This window comes from Spea bombifrons, chromosome 6 (assembly GCF_027358695.1).
Source record: "Spea bombifrons isolate aSpeBom1 chromosome 6, aSpeBom1.2.pri, whole genome shotgun sequence".
Lineage (NCBI taxonomy): Eukaryota > Metazoa > Chordata > Amphibia > Anura > Pelobatidae > Spea > Spea bombifrons.
In genome coordinates this window covers 38,718,462-38,742,608 of record NC_071092.1, presented here as the reverse complement: position 1 = coordinate 38,742,608, position 24,147 = coordinate 38,718,462, and the positions used below count along the sequence as shown (strand labels likewise).

Here is a 24,147-nt window from a genome sequence, read left to right as displayed (position 1 = left end):
CATCAGACGTAATTTTATGGTAGCTGAACGGTCCCATATTTTTGCTGATGCAGAAGCCCTCCATACGCATTTGCCTCTTCCTTGCTTTCTGCTTGGCTTGCAGGAGATGTGTTGCCCACGTGGCCTTCTCATCACCAGCCACAAGAGCGCTCTTCTGCAGGACCACAAAGGGGGCGTTGTGCTCCTAGTCAATGCTTCATGAATTTATAGATTATGAAGACGACCATTTTGGTTTAGGACCTATTAAAAGGTGTTTCCATACATACTGAATACAATATTCACCCCGCTCACAGTACAGATGATGGACACGTTACAGGCGAGTTACGACAAGGGACACCAATTTATGGCCTAGCTCTAAACCATTTCACGCTTTGCAGTAGGGGTGTAAAAGGGCCAATTCTTTCTAAACACCCAAATTACAGTAAAGTTGTTGGCAAAATTGAGAGTTTCTAAATTAAAACAAAAATCAGATTACATAATTCCACGAAATGTATGCCCCAGTAACTGAAACAGCAAAATGATGAAAATTTTTTTTTTCAGGGCTTGTATGCTCTAAATATACACACAAACCAAACCGTTGGATGGGTAGCTGCAGGGCTTACCGGTAACATTGTGGGGTAACGTGCCTGACTTATGATAATATGATAATTTGTTTGCTTCTCAGATGTAGCCATTAAAATAATGGGTAGTGCCAGCATTTAATGCTGAATTTCTTGTGGTTAAAATATAATTATATCGCCCTGGTAACATTCCACTTGTTCCGCGGATAAGGATCACTTAAACAGGACTCGTTATTGCGTTTTGTTTATAAAGCGCCAGCTGATTTTGTAGCGCTCTTAAAATGGGGGGGTGAAAATAATAACATGCTTTGATGTTGTTAGGTTTGTGTTTGTCAATCCTTTTATTTTCAGACATACTGGTATAGGAGAAGAGGATGCTGTTCCCGTGATCTTATAATCTTTATCTCTATAATCTTCGATCTCTTTATACTACTGGGATGGGTGATATCTTCTATTTTAATCCATGCTTCCAGGTTTAGCAATGAGCTTCACGAGTTGGGCTTCGGTTGCCCCGGTCTCACATTTTGTTTGTTTTAATAAGGTTTTTGGTACACCTGGGCGCTGGCGTGGATTAGGCATTCTTACCGAGAGGCAGGCAATACACGACGTGCCGATTCCTTTTTCTTTTGAAGGTTTTTATCTTGAGAAACACATTTTGATGTATATCTGAACGGCAACATTCACTGAATGTTACCGAAAGAACAGTAAATGTTTGGTTGTGATCTAGGCATGAACTGCGGGTTTTAGGTTTGTAGGATATATAAAAAAAACACTATATATATATACATATATATATATATATATATATATATATACACATATACACAAAGCAATAACGCAAAACGAAACAGACCTTTGTGCGGTATTAAGGCAGGCTTCAAATCACACAAAGTACCTTCGGAAACAGCAGAAACAAAAGTTCAGAACCAGTACACACAAAGACCATTTTAAGTTGCTCTGTATTCATATGCTCACGAATACTTCTGACAAGTAGCCTTTCTGGGGCTTGTTTACGGGGATGCACCAGCCATTACGTGTACTCTAATACGTGTAATAATGGACTACAAGATCTGTGATCTAAAGGTATTTGTTTTATATTTTTATATTGGTTTGTCTTTGCCTGTCACTTCTTGTCTTGTCATACCCCTTGAATATATGTATTGTATTAAGCGATGCGTAAATTGTTGGCACTATATAAAAGATGATAATAATAATAATAAATAATGGCTCTGGAGTATCCCTTTAAGAGATTTTTTATTTCAACTCTAGGGAATGTGTTCCAGCAAGACACAAACATAAGGGGACGTTATTTAACCTGGGGAGTATGGTTTCTTTAAAAAAATAAATAAGAGCCAAAGCGCTCGATCGGGGTCTTAAGGCCCCTTGTATTACAAGTATATGTTCAAAAAGCATAGAGGGGTGGAATCGGCCTCATGGGCTGCCGAGCATATCGTAATGACTGTTGAGCACAGCGTGTCCTGCCCTCGCTTTGTAACCTTCTCTCTTGACAGGGCCTAGCCGATGGCTGGAGGTTATAGATGACATTCAGACGGCTCTGGATAATAGGCCTGACATCAAGTGAAGGGGGAGGGGCGCCTGCGCCCTTTGTTTTAATTGTATTGTCAAAAGCTTTTGACACAGCAAGCGATAAAAATGTCAATGAAAGTGCGCCGCATGTAGCAGGGAAGCAAAATGTTCAACAAATAAAGGAAGGAGATTATCTGGCTAAAGATCCCATCAAACACCGCTATCTCTGGCTGCCAACGAAACGTTCATTTTTTGCCATTATTTTCAATGTACATTCTACTCATTCTGCCATTTTGAAACATTATTGGCTCTCAAGCACAGCACAGTCTGCATTAAAGCTCTAATTAACGTCACCCTTTTCACCGCGTTTCCACCCTTCTGAAGAGCCACTCACAGAATCCACTCCAACAATGTGCATTCAGCACCCAAGCCGAGGGCGACACAACAAACAGATATTAACACATTACAGGAAAGCATGAATTTCTGCATCTCCGATACGGAGATGTCTCCAGACCGTGCCGCTAATCTCGGCAGAGTATGTTACAAGCTCTTTCTTACAGGTATTTTTTAGACCATAAACACCTTCCTGGTTGTTTGACAGCGATATCAGCTCTGGTGTCATCCGGCGGATTTAGAAACCTTCAGCTGACAGAGCCAAGGGCTTAAGCTACACTGACGGCTGAGCCAAGCGAAAAGTACGGTGTTACAGAACAACACAAAACAACTTAAGACGGTGGAAACCAAACCTTATTGGAATTGTGCAGTAGACAGAAGATACGTTAATCACAGAGTCCACTTAAAACATGGCAGTCTGTTCATATATTTTTGCCAAGTCCGTGGAAAATCCATATTAAGGTTCATTATGCATGCCAATGAATTTTACTACACTTCTATCCCACCTCCTCCTCTGAAATTAGGAAGGGTAATTACCGCCTGTAGGTGACCTGCGGCACTCCCACTGAAGTCAATGGGAGCTGATGAACCCTACATCGTTAGAGAATAAAAAGCATGTACTTACATGTACTATAGCTGCTTACATTTCCTGGTTTCAGTAGAGGCAGCCAGTGGGAAAAGGAAAACGAGAGATCTCATTTTCTAATTCCAAAAACTAAAGCATTTGTGTCCATGCAAAGTGGACGCCAATATGCATTAAAAGTACAAATAAGGGGGCTATACAACATTGCGCATACAAGTACTGTAGCTTAGGGTTCTTTATGCTGGATATTTTATTTAAGCTTTGATGGGACTTTCAGAATAACTATAACTATATAACCATAACTTGATAATATGAAACATTAAACTGCAATGCCCTTAAAAGAACAAGACGTGTGCCTTCAATATCGCAGATCTTTGCGTTTGAAACAGGAAAACAAAAACAGAAAGGTCAAAATTCGTCAAGCCTTTTGTTTTTATGTGCTTTAGTGTCATCAGATGTGGCTCTCAGTTTATAGCAGTCAATAATACTAAATAAAATGACACCTTGCCTTGGGACTTACCTGCACAGCCGAACGCCAGGTGATAGCGGGACGTGGGGCTGAACTTTACACAGCATACGTTGGCTTTGGCTTCAATGCTTGCAACGGAGTTATCCAGGTTGGTCGACCACAGTTTAACTAGGTAAGGAAAGACATCAGATTCAAGACATTACTAAGAGTTACTCAGTTGGAAGGCGGCTGTCGTATTTTTCTTTGGGTACACACATTACGTATTTATATATGTTGATATATACACCACCCATTTGCACACTCGTAACATGAATAACGCATTGTCGAGCCTGTTAAGCTTAAATGTCCGTATTGGGGATTTACAAGTAATCAGAGTTTGATTTAGACTACCTGAGGCTCTGTACTTGATTAAATCCTGTACAATCAAATGGACTCCTTATTTTATAATATTTATGCGCTGCGTGAAGTAGGAGACATTGTGATTATGAAGCGTTCATAATTATCCCTCTGAGAAAACAAGCAGTTAGTGACACATTTTGGCTTGTGTTATTTGCCTGCTCCACTAGTTGTCTTAAGTGTGAAGGAATAATAAATATTGAGCTATTTATATGTTGTGAGAGTTGCAAAAAAATAAATAAAAAAAGAGAGAGCTCGGAGAAGTGCATTACCCATGACCCCAACCCTTCTGAAAAATGGGCTCCGTTTATAAACGGATCGCAGATTGAGAGACTGCACAGTTAATTTAAAACTGTATACGCTTATTTTATGGATAGATTATGGGCTGCTTGTCTGAGATGTGTATGTGATAATTAATCAGCAAATTATATTCAGTGGGGTTTTGGCCAGGATTTCAGGACCTAAATTAGCCAGAATGGCTGGGCATCCCTCTTTATTGCAGCCAGTAAATGTGATTCAGTGCATGGCATTAATGTGCCTCTCCCACCCGGACGTCATGGCGCCTCACAGAAAGATTGCTGTGATACATTGCTGCATCTCAGATCCATTCCTGGCTCTGCAATGCAGCATTAATTAATCTCCAAAGAAGGGAACGACTGACCCTCGGGCTACCTAAAGCAAAACAGTAAAGGTTAGGTCATCTCCGGATGGAAAATATCTACCGCTCCTTAAACGGAAGCCTTGGTTAAGATCACGGAACACAAGGTCAACGCCAAGACACGCGGCAGCCAGTGGGGTAATATTTGCGGGTAGCAGGCATATCATATAGGGAAAATATTTATACCAAAAAACTTAAATAACCCACATTTGAATATCAAGATGATCTTCAAGCCCATAACGTGCAGTGGGATATTCCTTTTGTAACACTGTTGCTCTTGCGTTATATTTATGGCAGATAGTGTAAAATTTTATATTGTGTCTTTTATGGCATCTACCGCTCTAATGCAATGAATAACTCATTATGTGCTTAATGTTTTATGGTGTCATTTAATACTTAAGCCTAGCATTTTGGCATGTGAGTGACAAATGTTCTCTTCAAGCTCCCAGGGGCGCTTGACAGTTTAGATGGAAAGTTCCCGCTGTCTCTCTCTCCGAAATCACTACATATTTGGAATCACCTGCTGTAAGACAGAAGGACTAAAAGGGGGACTTTGAGAGGACTCTGTTCCATATAAGATGACTTCCCATTGTTAGGGAGCAAATGTTGCTTTTGCAAGATTTGTGGGATCTCTACCGGCCCATCTTCTCCAAAAAGGTTTGTGGCTTTGCAAGTTATTGAACGGTTTCTCCACAAATTACTTTGTGGAAACCTGTCAACAAAAGCCACTGAATAACTATGTCAGGCCTAGCAAGCTGATGTTAATCTAAATGGAAAGGCTGCCATGAAAGTGTAATTGCTACCAATACAGTTGTGTCTTAAAAATCAAAAACAATTAGCTGGATGAGCCCGGACAGGAAAAGCCAGAAGAACGGCTGCTCACAACATTAAACTCCGGTATAAAAAATAAAAACACTGTATAATGCAGCACGGACACCAATGACTTGATGGCATGAAGAACATTTCATTCCGAATACACAAAGCCACAGTTAAAAAAAAAAAAAAAAAAAAAATAATGAAGACAATGAAGGCCAAACGTCCACAAGTGGAGTACGGAGTACAGCTGTTTATTATTTAAACTTGCAGACTAAAGCATTTCGTTCAGCGGAAGGCGACAGATTCCGACAGAGGTAGCTTTGGGAGAACGGCTGACATGGGGAATATTTACCAGGGTATACTATTTTCCCTCTCTTCTGGTTTACAGTCTCACTCACCAACATGCACTTTTGCTACAGCTTTCTGCCACCATAAAACTCTGGCTCCGTTGCAATATCCCATCAAAGTTATTTAAGGAACGAGTACAAAGATACATTAAAAAAATAGATTGTGTGCCTACTTGGAAATAAATCTGGGTTACTTTAAAACCTAGGGGAAGACTAGTTACAGAAATCCTTACACACATATATGTCTGACACTTCTTTTGATCTATTCATTTATTAGAAGGCTTCTACAGGGACAGTCAAATTTCAATCAAATTTCAGGAAGCCTGTAAGGTGCAAAGTTTAAGTTTAAGTTTACCATGATATTGCAAAGTAGCATTTCAGTCCTGTTTTCATGTTAACTGCATACAAGTCCATCTGTACTACTTCTTCAACTAATGCACATCTTTACCCCTTCTTGTGGCCCTAGGTTTTTTTTTTTGAATATGCTCACAATACAATTTATCATTCTCTTTCTACCTCCCTGGAACTCACCAAGGATTGCCTGCAACTCGCTATTTTGTGCCAGGTCTATTATGCTGAGCTTGCATTATAGTCAAAGAGCAGCCAGTAACATCTGAACACTGATGTTTTGTCGGCATACACACATTTGGGCTAATTCACTAAAGGGAGAGTTGTCAGGTGAATATGTAGGAGAGTTGAAGCTTCACCTCCATCACTTCGCTATTTCTTATGAAGGACCAAGACTGCCAGGTGTCTTTAGCAAGAAAGGTTGAGCTGACCCTGCATAATGCATAACTTAATGAGTGAGGAGACTGAAGAAATCTTACAGATCTAAACAGGACTGGCCGTGTTCTTCCTGTAAAAGAAGGTATGAGCCTTTTAAAGGTCTACTAAAGCCACAACTCTCCTACCAACTCTATATTTAGCGAATAGGTTCTCAAAGCTTAATTTTTCTGTAATAATTAGATGTCACTAACCTTTGGCATCATCCGAGCCAGAAGCCAGGAGTTTTGGGTCCATGAGGTTAAAATCGACACTCCAACACCTTTTTTCATGCTCCTAAATTCATGGTATGGAGGCAAAGAAAGTTTTTATTTAAGAGTTTAAGAAACACTGACTGAACGGGTATCAACCTGTACATTGTACATCCCTTTTTAAAGTTTACCACGGACGACATTGGGTCATAAAAGGCAGAGTTTACATGAGTTGTGGCATGAAGGGTCAACGCTGTCAGCTTATAAACAGACTCCTATGTTACCTATGGATATAGCCATAAAAACATCTTTAATCCCAAGTCTTACTGGGTGCCTAAATTGTACTCAAAATTGTCCGCCTTTGCACAAACCCATAATCAGATTATAAAGATGTCTCAAGCAGAGGACATTTACTCCTTTCTTTATCTGTCTAGGGATAAGCTAAACCTGCAATAATTACTGATGATGGCTGCTCTAAGGAAACATGAGCTAGACAGATTTTTAATGTTGTATGTTATTTTTACCTGCTGTGTATGTTAAGCTACAAAATATATGACAACATAAAGTGTCAAGTCCACTTTAAGAAAGTAGCAATGTCAGTTACTTTTTAATATTCAATGAAATTGTCAACAAGAGAGTGTGTGTCAGCAGACATTTCATCTCTTCAGGGAACCATATAACAGAATGGCTGCTTTAAAGAGGTATAAATTATGTGTAGACATGAAGCGTTAAGCTAGACCCGCTTGATGTTTAATAATGCATTGTACCTGCTGCAAACAGGCATTGATGCTTGCCAAAGAAGATCGTTGGCATATTACCTGGTAGACCTTTGACCTCTGTCCTGTGAAACCATCCCACAGGATGACTGTCCCTTCGTAATCGCTGCTAGCCAGGAGGTTCTTGTGGTAACTGCTCCAGCTTATACAGCTGCCAAAAGAGAAATAAAAAATACTGAATACTGTAAACCTTTATGTATAGAATGCATTCAAGTAGATTTAAGCTCTTTAAGCTACCCTTTCAGCCGAATTTGCCGTAAATTGAGGTTATGCCAAATGCCCTAGGGTGTTAATATTTTAACGAACCTACCCTATTTTTAAACAAGGCAACTTTTAGATGTTGTGGACTTCCGTGAGTCTCAGAAGTGAGGCCACATATGTTCTGCACCCCCCCCCCCCAAACCCACTGCAAATGCCAAACGAGCCACACACATTTAACATTACGATTTCACGATTCAACGCGGTACAAGCCATGAAATACGGCTTAAGCTTCTTTCAAAGATAGCGATTTGGAAATTCGACAGACAACTCTCTCCAGGCAGTGCTTTATAACCAAAACACTACAAAGCCGAGAAAACTGTCACGGCAAGAAGCCACCTACAAGCAAGATTTCAGCGAATCTCCATTTGTAAAACAGACAAATGAGTTAGTACTGGCGCGTAATATGCAGAGCTATACAGTTTACTGCATTAATCCTCCTTCCTTTCTGACATCCAGCTGAGTGCAAAATACTTACTGGAGAAAACGTTATTAAGTGTACGGGCTTCCAAAAGCACAAATCATTTGACAGAATTATCAATGTTATGGTAATGGGAGCTATACATAAAACGTCCTGTGATTATTCCGTATATGTTGGAACAATTATCAAAAATAAACTGGACGCTTCTCAGCAGACATTAAGAGATTGCGTATATCTCGTGCCATTCCGCCTGTTGTGAAACGGATTTCCATCGGGGATGGGGAATTTATCCAAGCTTCTCTCTATTAAAAACAGCTTCTATATGAAGTCAGCCTTTCTTGTAAATATGATGTTACTGAAAAAGTTTGTACACGTACTTCAATTCTGCCTTGTCTCAAATCTAAATATACGTGTACTATATAGATAAGGCAAAAATGGCCACAATCCAGTTTGTTTACAGCTGGATGCTGCTGGCACAGAGGTGTAGACGGTTACGGTGTTGCAAGTAGGTCATATAAAGCTGGAGTCGAGCCCTCTTAACACTGGGAGCAATGTTTTCTTGTTGCGCAATGTAACTGCTCGCGGGGGATATATCTGAAAAAGACTCTAAGGCAAACACACAAAACAGGGCTGAAAGAATAGATAGGAGCCATTTTTCTTAGCTGTGGCAGGTATGCATACAGAGCGTGCAGGTGAAGAATAAAAAGTCAGGAATTGTCAAGAATGCTGTGCATCTGGAAAAATACAGACAATAAACAAGCAACTCAAAAGCTCTTAATCACTAGACACATAGTGCTACTTCAGTTTCAAACGTATTGCTTGGATTACGTCCTTTTGTTTTGCCAACTTAAATGTGTTCGCAAAGCACAAAAATATTTCCAATGCAAGAATTTCTGCCGAAAGCAGCAGCATACAGAGAACGGCTGAAATATCCATTCGGTCTGCAATATACATTCTTCAGAAGCTTGGTCTAAGCGAGGCGGAGAAGACTAACCTGTCATACAACCGCTGAAAGGTAAGTAAAAACTTTGCAACTAGAGCAATGCCAATGTGATTTTGATTTGTATTTATTTATATCAAAGAAAGCAGTTTTAACCGCATAACTCAATGAAAATCAGTGCCCTCTCTAAACACCTTTAAGGACTTCTAAGACTTTATTATTCCTTTTCTACAGATACAATATATATCTTTAAATGGCGGTACTGCCCAAACACCCTCCTTCACTTTCAGTTATTATTCAGTAACAGCCCCTGCCCCATGTCCTTGGGTGAAACGATGGGCTGTAAGTGTAATGGTGAATCTCTCATCATTTATGGCAGACTCATGCATGATGTCAGCTAATTAAAAGATGAGGTTGTCAACAGACGAAATAAACTAAGAGCAACACATATCCTAAATTACTGGGTTTTAAAGCCTCTCTTTTTTGTTTGTTTTTTACAGAAACTGTACACATTCTCGTCAAGCTTTATTAATTCTAAACAAAATCAATACTACCGAGGTTACGCTCATGTTTGACGTCAAGAATTGGAAATTCACAACAAAGTGGGTGGCGGGTAGACTGAGGAGCAATATATAATACACTAATATTAAAGTTAGAAGGGTTTTCTCAAGGGTCTTTGCTGTAAATAGAAATTGGAAAAAGAAAGAATGGATGTGTTTAGGAAGAAGGTGAAAAGAATGAGTGATCCAGCTGGTTTGTGGCTTTGCTCCAAGTACATTGGTAGTACAGAGGAGGCAGTCGGGGCTTCAGGACACAGCTGGCAGGCTACTGATTAATGTTGGGAGAACACAGCACGACGTTCAAGCAGACGCTCGTAAGGCAGAGATTGGAAAAAAGGTATGAACTGCACATTTATACTGTTTCCTACATAAAGGAGAAAAATTTCCAATAGTCAATGCCAAACCTACCCCCACTTCTCTTCTTTAAGTCTGATGGCTTACATTTTTACCCATAGCTATGGTATTATACACACAATCTGTATTGCAGGTAAAGAAGCACAAACAAAAGTTAAAATCAGCAGCATTGTGATGGAGTGTTCAGCAGCCCCGATTGCCTTACCTAATTTTGGAGTTACAGGTCATTTCATTCTCCGGATAGTGGATGTCCACAGCATCCTGGATAACCGTGCCGTATTCATACACCTTTATCTTCTTGGTCACTCCCGCAATGGCGAAGTAGTCACAGTCTCTGTCAAACTCTATGCTGCAGGAAGAGAGAGAAGGCCATTCATAAGAATAATGTACACAATCCAAGTCTTAATAGTTAAAAATAATCACAGCCCAGTATAATGTAAGGAAACATGACACTATGCAGGGCTGCACCCCGTAGAGAGTGGCTTCCAAAGGACTTAACCTTTTTTAGTAGTTGACTTCTCCTATTTGAAGGAACGACGGGTAGACAACATCGCTCAGACTGAATATTGAAAAAGTATTTTGCAAATCTGCATAAATACAATCACATTGTTTTTAAGTGGTAATTAAGTCTCTTGTGTTTTGCTTCTAAGTTGATATTCACTAAGTAATACAAGACAGTACTTCCTAATATTGTCAGTCTGCATACGATGCAGTTTTTTTTTGCAGTGCTCTGCTTTTATGAAAGCATCGGCTGACATCAAACAAGACAAAGCAATAGCTAAAGTATATATATATATCGTGGTGTTGCACTGAAATACTAACGTGCGGTTATAAATTAAGTGCCGGGATAAGAGGAGCTTTAGTACTGTGGCATATTTCCATAACTGAAATGTAACTATAAGCCGCGACGCTCTCTCCAGTCATCCCAGCACAACCGGGTGAAGAGGATGGGAAGCATGAGTTGGCATGAAAAGCACCATGGGACAGGAGGTCAGCTGCGAGGGGGATTCAACATTTCTCTGCTTTTACAATGTGAATGAGTTCCCACATCCGACTGAAATTCATGCCCCATACATTATTGCTCATCAAACCAAGCCACATATGTTCACTTCCAGATTGGTCTTTGATCACATAATTTCTCCGTTGGCAGAAATAGATACTGTAGCCAAGGGAGACATTTATGCAAAATATTCTCAGATCGCACAAGTGCTGTTACAGCGAAGTAGCGAGTAATAAACAGATACAACTTAAAACGAGTTTATGCGAGAATATACAAAGCATTTAAATACATACGGGGAAAAAATATATACGGCTATTCACTGTACATTAAAAAGAAGTAATAACGCATAATGTATAGGGGAGACTCCAACTCGCTAACTACATATTATGCATGGCCTCATAGCGCAGCTCTTTCTGTAGCAGCAATCTGCCTGGGCAAAGCAACAAAGCTGGCATGCCGAAACTGCAGTCATCCGGCAAACTCCGGCATCACTGGTGTAGCCCGGAAAATAAAGCCTTTGACTACTTCCCCCATATACCAAACACAGCTCAATTAGTAACCATCTTCTGCTGAGGCTCATCGCTCCTGTGGTAACCCCCCACCCCGATCTCCGCCGAGAACAATATAGAAGACATGCAATAGTGCGTTCTCTGGAAAAGACACTTCAAGAAAGCTTGGGGTAAAAGGAATCCTTAAGAATAATGATGAGAAAAAAATACAGTTGGCCATTTTCTGATGTCACCCTGTATCTAGAGAAGATTGACGTGCAATTTGTCTGAATAACATTTAAAAAGGGAGAACTATATATTCCAGTTCTAGGTCTCTATGCAAGGAAGCACAGAGATCTATGTCAATACGGTATTCTCGCAGCGCACAAACTCAGAAGTAGCGCACGAGGACGTATCCACGGCACGATTAAATTTAAGGAGGCATAAACTCAATCACTGCGTTATGACAGACATTCCCGTCCGTACGCACACATCCCAAATGTTTTGAAGTTTTCTAAAGGTCAGCGCTACATGTTCTAATCGCCCCGCTCACCATGTTGCTTGGTCTTTATTTAATGCAACATTTACCCCTCCTCTCATTGAAACGCTCCATTACCTTCCCATGAAATATCATTGCAGGAAGGCGGATTTACAACCGGCTCAGGGCGCGAGCAAGAATAACGACATTAAAGCAGGAGACTGATCAGACCTGCAATCCTCCAGACTGTGCATGCTTACAACGAAGAACACTGAGGGCCACCGACAGAGTTCATTAGGCTATTGGAATAACATGCCTCCATGACCGTGAAGGACCAGTTGTCAAGGTAGCCCCCAAGGGTTGTCAGTAATGCACTCTCTTCACCCTAACACAAGTACAGTGACCGACTAACAGAAGTAGCAAGCACAACAAGCCCAATGGTACATAAAGCCGGGATCGGCCACCTGGCACGATCAGTATCTCTAGAGAAAAATGGTTAGAAGTCTACTTTGTCCTGAAAAATGTTGTACAGTACGGTACGCCAGAAGAACACTGAACACGGGTAGTTAAATAGCTGTTTCTGACAAAACACATTTTCCAGGGTCAGGTCTTTTTTAGACTCAATCAATACTCCTTTTATTTGCCATTCACAGTATATTATGCATTTTTGCTTTCATTGTTAAGTTAGGGCTACATTTGAGTTGCAGGGTCAAAGTCTTCAAAACAGAGCCTCAGATCGAACTTCATTCCACGTAAAACCACGCTTGTAATCTATAACGAGCCTTGTTGTGAGAGAAAGCTCGTTGGATTTAGCAGTAACACAAACAGGTAATTGCTGGAGCTTAATGAATCTGTCTTTAGCAGCAGCTGTCATTACAGCTGAAACGTTCCTATCAAAATACCACATCTTCTGTCGTAGGAAGCCTTCTAGCAGTCCCAATAAAGCTAGCGGAAAAACATTTCCATTTCCCACCGACTCGGCAATTAAAGGGGAAATTTAACGCAAGATCATTTTGATGACCCCACAGCAGCCACGTGAATCTGTCATTTAGAACTTTGACATAGAAAGGTGACCACACAAGAGCCCCTGTCTGAAAAGCTGTGTGTTTAGGAAATGTGCCACATTCTTAATTTTGCCCTATTACTGTTCTCTATATGCACGGTTCAGAAAACAAAACACTGACAGCCAGCTAAGTTCTCACGGGGAGCCCAAAGTACACGGTAAATGTTTTGGTCCAGATAAAGCCTGGTTTCCTCTTTGCACAAATGTCCTCAATTATGTACGTTTCGTTTTTGTTTGTTTTAGGACAATTCATACAAATCCTCGTGTGACCGGGGCATTATCTTCTGCCCTTGGTATACACCTGCTTTGCATAGAGATGCCAACAGGAAATAAAAGGTAGTGACTTACTTTGGATCACTTTCCCTGGAAGGAACAGAATAACGAAAATTGGCATGTCGTGCTATTAAACAGAGCCAAATCCAACTGGTTTTAACACATTTTATGAATTTTCAAGGCATGGCTGAAGCTAATGAATTCTGTCAATATTTTATTTTAAATGTGCTTTTGCAGTTCACTGGTTACAGTAGTATCATTCACATCCATAAACTAATAATCTCCAAGAAGGACCTGCTAGAGATTCTAAATTTGCAACTTTAGATTAGAAAGCTTAAAAGCTTTTCTACCGCTATTATATAACATATCTGCTATTAGTTTATGGATTCTTGGCTCCACGCTGTCATGGCTGGTGATTTCTGTGTTTTGTTCAGGGTAAGGTGGAACCCCGTGAGCTATTTGGGTATTTGCACCACTGTATGTATAATTAAAATATACAAACCGCCAGCCTTTGCCAGACAGACTAAAGCCTACAAACTTGGATAGTCCCTATCTAATAATAATATATTCCCGTTATATTGTGTTATCCAGGACAACCCAATATAACGTTAAGATGGAATCAGGCGTATTGCTATGCGCTAAATTTTGCTTCACTTCACTTGTCTAACTAACAAACGTGTCAGTCCCTGGTTCTAGAGCGAGTATACTTACACATGGTTACTAGTGAGGGGATAAAGTTTTTAGTCTCATTATTTTCCTACTTGACACATAGGTAAATGAATTAGTGGAGTTCCCCATCATATATTCATTTACACACACACACACACACACACACACATTATATTTATATATATACACACACACACACACACAGGTAAGTGGATTTTGTTGGACACTCGTGCACAAGGCACATTGCTTCGCTTACATTTTTATTTAAACTGGCACTTCTACATTTGTGCTGAATACTGAACTCAGTAAAGCAATACAAATATAAATGTGCCATACGATAAGGAAAAAAAAAACTGATTTTCTTACAGCTACATCACCATAAAGCTTCGTATTTAAATCCTGTGTTTTCCATAGAAAATTACAGGATTTCTCTACTGCCCTTGCACGTCTTCAACAAGCGTCTTAAATATCAGAAACCTCTTCTCGGCTAAAAATCGAAAGATATTATTTTGCCAAGAATGCCTTTTGCCTTTCTATTAAGCAACACAGGAGTGATCATTATAACCTATGCTTTCATCCGCAATTACATCCAAAACAGTGTTGCCATCCATATGTATTAAGCCTGCTATTATATCCTTACTAATGGCTCTGTAACATATTCTTCGCTTTTAAGAAATACACGCGCAGAGACTCTTGAGATTGCTACGTGAAGCAAGATGACCGGTGCATTAGGTTTGTGACCAGATTTGCATAAAGGGAATTTAGAAGCGTGGAAGCCGTGATTAGAGAAACATACGCTGTAGGTACTCCACCGCCTGAAATCCACAGCAGCAGCTTGCGCCAGTGTTTTCAGGAGGGATCACTTTCCGTGTACAGCTGCTATGAAACATGTAATTCTCAGCTCACTTGTGAAAATCACACACTGAGAAAAGGCTTTTCAGAACCGAGAAGTGCTTAAGCTGGGATATTCTTTGCATTGAAATCCCTCAAGTGATGTCTCGACCAGACACGATTCAAGACGTGCGGTGAAAACCACTCACCCCGACTACATTTTGGGAGGTGACATACATGTGATAAACACGACTCTGCTGCCCAAGGCTGCCGGCTCACATCCGGGAGATCTAAGCCCCTGCAGGGACACGCTGTCTGCGACCTTGGATGTGTCTGTTGGGGGTCTTGGGTATAGGCAACATAGAAATAATGTCCACATCAGCCTTTTGTATTCCGAGGGGACATGTAAATCGATCAACACCAGGCATTTTTCACCTCCTTGTGATATCCAGCGTTCAACGTTGATTAAACAGAACAAGCTTGAATTAAGCAATAGAGGTTTTATCCCAATATAACAAGATAAACACATGACAGCTTGACAAAGAATCGAAACCCAGCTAGTACCTAAAGCTGATGAAACCTCTAGCCTAATTTCTGATGTCTGCCATTCATAACTCCAGCTCTACAATACCAGCCCTAAACCCCTTTACATATACAGTATATGTAGCACATAATCCTAGTACAGAGCCTATACAGTTACTTATATCTATGCCATTTAGCATGTACTCTTTGCCATAATAAACATAACACTCTACTATTGATGCCTAAATCCCAACACAAATTATTTTAGGGTCTCTTGTTCTGCATTTGTTACCTAATGCAAACTCTTAAGCCATAACCCTAACACTGGCCCTAATGCACCATCTCACCTTACATGTCTATTTGCTTCCAGTAGACCTTGAAAGGCTCGTTTCCCCTAAATATCCAGGTTATATTAAATATTCTTTAAAACAAATAAATTAATAAAAGAGCCAAAAAAACTGAACCCAGATATGCTAAAGCTGGCTAATTTCCATATCGGTCTACTGTTCACCAACATGTGAATAAACGCATTCTTACCTCTACAAAAGCCATAATTACATCCCATACGATCTCTTAAAAAAATAATCTATTTACCGGTATTTGCAATTACTATACATGTAAGCATATCCATACGTACACTGCATTCATTAACCCCTTCGCGACCTTTGCCGGTTCAGGACCGTCATGACAAGAAGGTCACTAAATGACCTTTGACGGTCCTGAACCGTCAAAAAGTTAAATAAGCTTAGAAAGTGATCAAGGATCACTTTCTTCGCTTAAACGGCCTTGCTGCAATGCCTCGATGTCGAGGCATCCAGCAAGGCCGAGATCGGCATCGGGGGCCATGTCTGGCCCCTCCCCGGGGCGTCAACAGCCGCCATACATTGTATGGCGGCGGACGCCCGTTTTAAAAGCGTTTAGGAGGCGATCAACGATCGCCTCCTAAACTTAAATGGTGTCGCTGGAATGCCTCGATCAGGAGGCATCCAGCGACACCAAACACTTACCTGTAGGTGGGCTGTGACCGCTCCGGAGAGCGGTCACAGCCGCAGCTGCCGGTGATCTTCGCCATCAAGTAAGATGGCGGCGGCCCGGGAACTACAACAATAAAGACGAAAAAGTTCGCTAGAGGGTCTCCAGACCCTCTAGAGAACTGGCTCCACTTGCTGGTTGAATACAGGTACTGCATTCAACCATGCAAGTCAATGGAGCCCAGCTTTCTAATCACTATGTGATTAGTAAAATATTCAAAAAAAAATAAAAAATAAAAAAATGGAAAAAAAAAATGTGCTAACATTTAAAAATAATTATGCAGTGATGTCACTAGATGAACCATCCAGTACCAGCACAATGTGTAAAAAAAAATATAAAAAAAGTATTAAAAAAAATAAAAAAAATAAAAAAATAAAGTTTATTATTTTGAGCAAGTGCTAAAATTTCTCAAAAATCTCAGAGTTAAAATAAAAGCACTTCAAATACCCAAGGGGTGTCTAATATATAAAAAAATGGCTGATGGGGTAAATTGGAGTGGCCTAGCTCACAGATAGGGCATAGGTACAGACTGACCAAAATGGAGAAAAAAAGCGCACTTCCCAAATGTGGCATTTTAAATCTGAAACAACCCGACAAACCCATGCATGTCGGGTATCACTGCACTCAGGAGATGTTCCTGAACACATATTGGGGGGTTGTTTGACAGTGACATATACCAGAACCTGTATATCTATAACTAAAGTACAATTTGTGTGAAAAAAAATTACTATTACAAAGTTTGACAAAGTGTAGTTCTATAATTGGTGCATGGAAAGGGTTAAAATAACAGCATTCGGAATACCCTGGGGTGTCTAGTTTTCCAAAATATATGGTTTGAATGGGTTAAATTGAGTTAACCGGCTTCAAAGATATTCCAAAGAGGAGATGGAGGCAGAATGACCAAATGACCACCTGGATTACGCATGCCCCAAAAGTAGCCTTTTACCAGCCAAACAATCTGACAAACCCATGCATGTGGGGTATCGCTGTACTCAGGAGATGTTGCTGAACACACATTGGGGTGTTGTTTGATAGTGACATATACCAGAACCTGTATATCTATAACTAAAGTACAATTTGTGTGGAAAAAAAAATAAAAAAAATTACTATTACAAAGTTTGACAAAGTGTAGTTGTATAATTGGTGCATGGAAAGGGTTAAAATAACAGCATTTGGAATACCCTGGGGTGTCTAGTTTTCAAAAATATATGGTTTGAGGGGGTTAAATTGAGTTAACCGGCTTCAAAGATGTTCCAAAGAGGAGAGGGAGGCAGACTGACCAGATTTGTTAAAAAAGATTTGGAAATCATAAAACGCTGCTTGTACTTATTGCCCTATAACGTACAAAAAACAGCAAAAAAACATAAAAACATTGGGTATCTCTAAACTCAGGACAAGTAGTAGAATCTATTTAGCTAGTTTTTTTACTTGCTTTTTTAGGTGAGTAAAAGATTTTTCAAATAAAAGTCATAAAATGTCTTTTTTTTCAATTTTTCACCATGTTTTTTTTATTTTTTTTATAGTAAATAAGATGATACGATCAAAATAATGGTATCTGAAGAAAGCCCATCTTGTCCTGAAAAAAACAATATATAACTTATGTGGGTACACTAAATGGGTGAGGAGAAAATTACACCTGAACACAAGCACCACAAAAGTGTCAAAACAGCCTCGGTCCCACAGGGTAGAAAACGAAAAATGAGCCCGGTCCTTAAGGGGTTAAAAAGGTGCATGTGTATTGTATTAAATATTTACAAGTTGCTGCAGACCTACTAATACATATGCATTACAAATATTTACTGCATTACATATTGCGCTGTAATAAATATTTACAAGATATTTTGCAGCAGTCACTACCACAGGTTTGTATTATGTGTCTAAAATGTGTAACATCTTAGACATGACTAACAAGCCCTCAGGATATGGATATAAACTCAGTCTTTATAGAGCAATGAAGCGCATTGTTATAAGCAAATGGAGCTGGCAGGTTTAGAGAACATTGTTTTTTATCCTTGGTTGTTGCTGCCTTGCTTTAAAGGAGGAAGATCTTGATCTCAACTCAGATAATATCGATAAATAGAATTTTAATTGTTTCTGCACATTCTCAGAAAAAGGGTGGTTTTTCACTTATTCACAAATTAATTCACTGACTGATACAACTTCTGCAATGCTGGTGGGCATGGAAATGTAATGAAGAGCACTATCCCTTTCTCCCTTTTAGAAATTTACACATTGAACCAGCGACAGGTTGCAAAAAAAAAAGGCTGACAAAATTGCGTTGTGTATTTGTATCAGTATTCACAGGATTAGGAATTTGTTAAGTCATGGGGTATATTTTGAATAAGTAGTATTTGTTTATAGTACAGGATTTTATGTTCCTTTAACCCTTACTTGTCGATCAGAACACCTGTGCAAAGTTTCAGAAAGACTATAACCCATGTGAGGCAGAAGCGGCAGGTGGAAAGCAGCTACCTTGGTGCATATGGCTGATTGATTCCGCAGTCAACCTGAAAAGGCTGCTAAACGCTAGAGAATATTTATCCCAAAAGTTACCAAACGTGGGCAGAGAGCGCCACCTAGTGATTCATTCCAGGATAGCATTTCCAGCACCAGAAACCATGTCAGTAAATAATCTTGATGCTAAAGCAATTCTGCAAATGCACTGTTACGAACAAAACATGCACTGCTCAAAAATAAAACGCTTAATGCGAGATTATATAGGATACAATTGTTTAAATATATTTTGTCAAATGTTTGCGTGTTAAAAGTGTGCCGAGTACAGCCGGATGCCGGCAACTTGACTTTAACATCCTTACCTGGAGACAATGCTGGAACCGTTATACAGATCGCTGGCGTAGGACAAGGTAGCGAGTGGGCGCACCGAATTATATCTGGTGAATTTGGACAGGCACTCCTGGAATTCATCCAGCTGGCTCACTGTTCGACTGTCATCTGAAATTGAAATGTTATTCGCACATTTTATAGATTTCGAGAAGCTAACCAGCTTAATTTGTGCACAATTGAAGTTTCTTATAAACTAAGCCATTTAGAATCGGGCTCCCCGACTTCCCAGTGACCTGTGAACACCTAACTAAATACCGCAGAGGTGAATTACAAGCATTTCTGCCACCAACCCCCTCACTTAAAGTGATTTTAAATTTGCATTTTCAGAGTAAAAGATAAAGGGATAAAAGAAAAAAAAAATTGCTACCCAAAATTCTGAATATATTCAGGATACAGACAGTAGGATGTTGGAATAGTACTATATTTAACAATGTAGGAGTTTGCATGCTGTCTGCCGTTTGCAGACTTCACTGAACAATTGTGAGGACCGACCCTGGAAAGAATGAGCGAGCTTGCCCTAGATTAAGCAAAGGTACACCTGAGGTTCCACGTTGATTATGTATTACATGAGCTAACCAAGTCCTTACAGGAGCTCAATTGGAAATCAAATCACAGTGAAATCACTATAAAATGTGGTGCATATTCTGAATGCTGTAGGTATGTGATAAGGTACAGTTCTGCTTTAATCAGAAAACACAATATTATGTTAAATATGGCTGCCCTATTAACCTAAAAACCCTTGCATGCGATTTGTAAATTATCGAAAAAAAATGCCGAAGATAATCTACATTTTGATAATCTACAATCTACTTAACTCGTTGTACATAGTGGTTGTGCCAACACAGGCATGTCTAAATTCATTCATAGACGCAAAAGGTTACCAACAATTCCAGATGGCGGCAGAAAGGTATGTCCCGTTTTAATGTCTAATAAAAAACATCGGGGTGCTCAAAATTACCTCCTAACTAAAACTTTATTGCCTAAAAATTCACAAAGAAGCGTGCATATGGCCTCGGTGCACACCAACTTCCATTAACTTTAGTCTATCGTAAACCGCCTTAAAGCTGGCTGAGGTCCATGGGAGTTACAGGTTTAAACCGTCGGCTGTCCTTTTCATATATCCTTATTGGATACGAGTAACAGCGTAGCTGCTCAGGAACACTGCTTCGTTATTTACATACATTATAAACGTGTTATAACTGCATTAGTCTAATAGAGACAAATCCATACAATGTAGAGAACGTCCTGCTCACAGGCTTCAGGGGACAGTCATTTAAATTAGCTGTTTTGCTTACTATGTGTCATAGGAGTATTAGTTCTTGAAGGGACATTTATTGTTCAGCTATGCATTACTCTTTCACAAGCATCGGCTCTATCGTATTTTATGTAGAATTCATTATCTAAGTTTGTGGGTCCACATTGTACAGAATAATGGAACGTGTTCGCACTTAACCCTAACGCACAGACAAATACGCGGCTCGCTGAGAAACAGCCCGTGGCGTACTTTTCATGAGAGCACCTGCTTGCCTTGGATGTGCAGAAATCCTTAAACGTGATCACATCCATGAATCACTGTGATTTACAAGACCTCTGCTACCAGTTCAAAGCAAACTATGAGCTTTACAAGCCGCACCAGCACAGATGTGAAACCAGTGACAGCTTTATAACAATCCACTGCCTTGCCGGATTGTATAATTAGTAATTGAAAACAGGAAAGAAGTATTACAAAATAGTAAACAAGCGAACAAGGAGGCAAAGAGCCTACGATTCAAACTGCTCTCTGGATACAATTAAAATGCTTGTTATTCATCACGTGATTATACCATGCTACCAAAGGAGTTCAAGGTGAGGATATGCAGAAGGGGGGGGGGGGTTCCGCTGTTAAATACGGTATATTTCAGCCTATATGCCATGGAATGCATAATGATGGGGCACTTATGATCCAAAAGGCTGATTTTCTCCTCTGCTTTTCATTCAGCTTACAAAGAACATTTAAGCATTTACAAAACGAGCCACCAATCAGGAAGGTATCAAATGCATGATGGGAGATATTAGGCTCCACATATACATTGTAGGTGTGTATTCTTCATATTGTTGGATTCACTTAAAAGTCAAATAAATTACATCCTGATTTACCGGCCTCAACTATATCTGGGAATGGTGAGTAGTGGCCTTAAAATGTAAATTTGTCAAGCTACTCTTTATCATAATAGCCCAAGTAGGCATGTCAGCCTTACGGAGGACTTTTAGTTGTGTATGTAAAGCCGAATGAAGGCTCTTACCAGATACACGGGCCATTCTTGTGGAAAAGTAGCATTGTTCTAAGTCCTCAAAATGTGCTGTAAGACGCTTCCGTCGTGAGGCTAGCGTGTTATTGTACCAAGGCTGCTTCTTTGTCTGTATGGGACAAAAAAATGCTAAATATACACATATATACACATACATGCAAGAAGTAAAAGCACACAAATGGCTTAAAATACAGCCCATTGTTTAGGGGCAAACACGGGCATTTTCTCATTCCATATTCCAGGCATCAGGATTCCAGCACTGTAAGAGCAGCTCACCTAGAAATGTTCATCTGTATGCTAATAACTGCTAGCATTCTAGTTTTATTTCTTTTGAATTAATAGGTTGTTACATCTGAAATCTGAGTCTCGCTGATTTTTCTTTTTAAAAAAGTGTGCTTTGCTGTACTACTTTATTTCCCATATGTATATCCATAGTACGATACAACATTAAGGCCAATAAGATATAGATATATAGATATCTATATATCTATCTATATAAAAAAGGGTGTGCACAATCTATATATAGTTAAATGTTAGTCCCATACATTATTTGCAACATACTTTCAAATAAACATTTGTTGTCTACCCGTTCTCCGCTAGTGTAAATTCTGCACTAAATTTAGGTTTACTGGCTATAGGTGAGATGAGGAAATAGCACCCTCTAGCAACACTCAGAATCAATACATTTATCATTGAGCTTTATTCATGGTGAAGTACTGAATAAGAAGCTTTTTATAACAAATCATTTACCACAATATTCACGTATTTCTAGCTGCAATATCAGCGTTAGCACATATTAACACAATTCCTTATAGGAAGATTAAAAGTGCACTGTACAAAAGAACCATTCTTAAAAGCAGAGATTTATTACCACTTATCAGCCTAAAGGATGACAGGGGACGTGGCTACGCTCCGGAAGCACAACTCATTTCTAAAAGCAAAACCCAAAGGATCTTACCTGGACGTTGCCACTGAAACCAGGTGGCTGGCTGTATTCTGTAGAGTCTATAATACTACTGCAAGAGAAATAAAACGATTTCGGTATTCATGAGTTAAAGTGTGCATTTGACCCTAGCGGCAGTGTCATGGAGCCAGACATAACCATCTTGCATTCCAGTGGCTAATGGGAAATATGAATGTGAAGATTTGTATGTACTAAAGTGCCACTGACAATTAACATTTTAGGTGACAAACAAACCAGGGCACAAAGTGAAGAAATATCTGGACTACAGATGAGCCATGTTCTTTTTATATGGTATTGCTCCCTGTTGCGAAAGATAGCTTTCCAGTAGCAGTGAAAAAATGATTTCACATAGATGCCAGTAAACACAATTTGAAGAAAGAAAAAAAAATGACATCTTGGGAGTTGAAATTCTCAGAACACTACGCTAGCGCTACAAGGCTTGTGTAATGACATAACGGAAAGCAGAGCCTGTCTACTGAAAGGTGTGACATTATAAATCAGAATTATTTCAGCAGACCGCTTTCATGCCTGGCATTTGTTCCTCCCGTGAACTTTTCTGGTTCTGTTAGAACATGGGACATTGGGTTCTTTTCTTTCATATTCTGTATTTCCACAGTGTTTACTAAAGATATCCTAATTCATGCCTAGTCAAGCCGGGCGAGCACATCTGGAAATTCAGAGGAAAGGTACCTTCATATTGTTTTCAATCATTACCATGATTGTCTAACAGTGAGACAGAACTCTCAGTCATAGGGTAGTCTTTCTGGGGTCTATTCACTAAATAGGGTATTGGTAGGCGAGTAGAATGATTCAACTTCTTGACCTATATATATCCATTTATATATCTTAACCAACTGCATTGAGTGTCTCCTAAATGTGTCATGTTGGAACTGCCAAACATATAGTCTATGAAGAGATTTCTTGAAACAAATCGCCCCGAGCATTATGCAGGGGGTAACTCAGTGATTTATGCAGCAGAAGCTGATTTTGATGCCTTCATTCCCCTATAGACGTACCGGGACGTCCAAAAACGCCCACAAAGAAACCCCTATGGACGTCCCAGTACGTCCAGCGTCAGGGACAGCCGTTTGACAGCCTGGACTCCCCACTGACAGCAGAAGCCGGCTTTGCCGGCTTTCTGCTGTCCGATCGCCTGTAACAGCTTCCGGCATGAAAGCCGGTAGGCCGTTAACACTGTAAACCCTGTAAACCCTTCCGGGTTGCGTCACTGCTGACGTAACCCGGAAGGTCATCGGAGGACAGGATATCCCCTGCGGGGATATCCTGCCTCCCGATGAGGCACAGAGAGGGGAGGAGAGATCACAGTGTGATCGGTGCAGAGGGATCACGAGGAGGGGAGTGAGAAACCATCTCTCTCACTCCCCCTCCTGTCCTGTAAGTGAAAAGCTGAAAAAAAGTTAGTAATTTAAAAATAATATTAAATAAATTAAAATAATAATATAAATACAAAAAAAAATTATAATGTGAGCTGTGATGTCACTGTGACATCACTGGCATGTTCAGGAGGTCCCTAGGAGGACCTCTAACCATTTCTGTGTAAAAACAAATATAAAATACAAAAAAAATTTATAAAAATTAAAATAAAAAAAATATAAAAAAAGATAATTAAAAAAATTCTTAAAAAAAAAACCTTACGTCCCAT

At 39.8% G+C, this 24,147-nt stretch overlaps 1 protein-coding gene across 2 annotated transcripts in view; it reads right to left on the bottom strand.

Annotated features, from left to right (window-relative positions):
• COP1 (COP1 E3 ubiquitin ligase) overlaps window positions 1-24,147 on the bottom strand; it is a 63,443-nt gene that overhangs the window by 18,404 nt on the left and 20,892 nt on the right. For both annotated transcript variants that reach the window (XM_053468959.1, XM_053468961.1), the window contains exons 9-15: window positions 22,479-22,536; window positions 21,515-21,629; window positions 19,205-19,340; window positions 10,238-10,381; window positions 7,542-7,650; window positions 6,727-6,808; window positions 3,584-3,700 (exon numbers count right to left, since the gene is read on the bottom strand). In XM_053468959.1, the coding sequence (XP_053324934.1) occupies window positions 3,584-3,700; window positions 6,727-6,808; window positions 7,542-7,650; window positions 10,238-10,381; window positions 19,205-19,340; window positions 21,515-21,629; window positions 22,479-22,536 (761 nt within the window). The remainder of the gene's footprint in view (window positions 1-3,583; window positions 3,701-6,726; window positions 6,809-7,541; window positions 7,651-10,237; window positions 10,382-19,204; window positions 19,341-21,514; window positions 21,630-22,478; window positions 22,537-24,147) is intronic.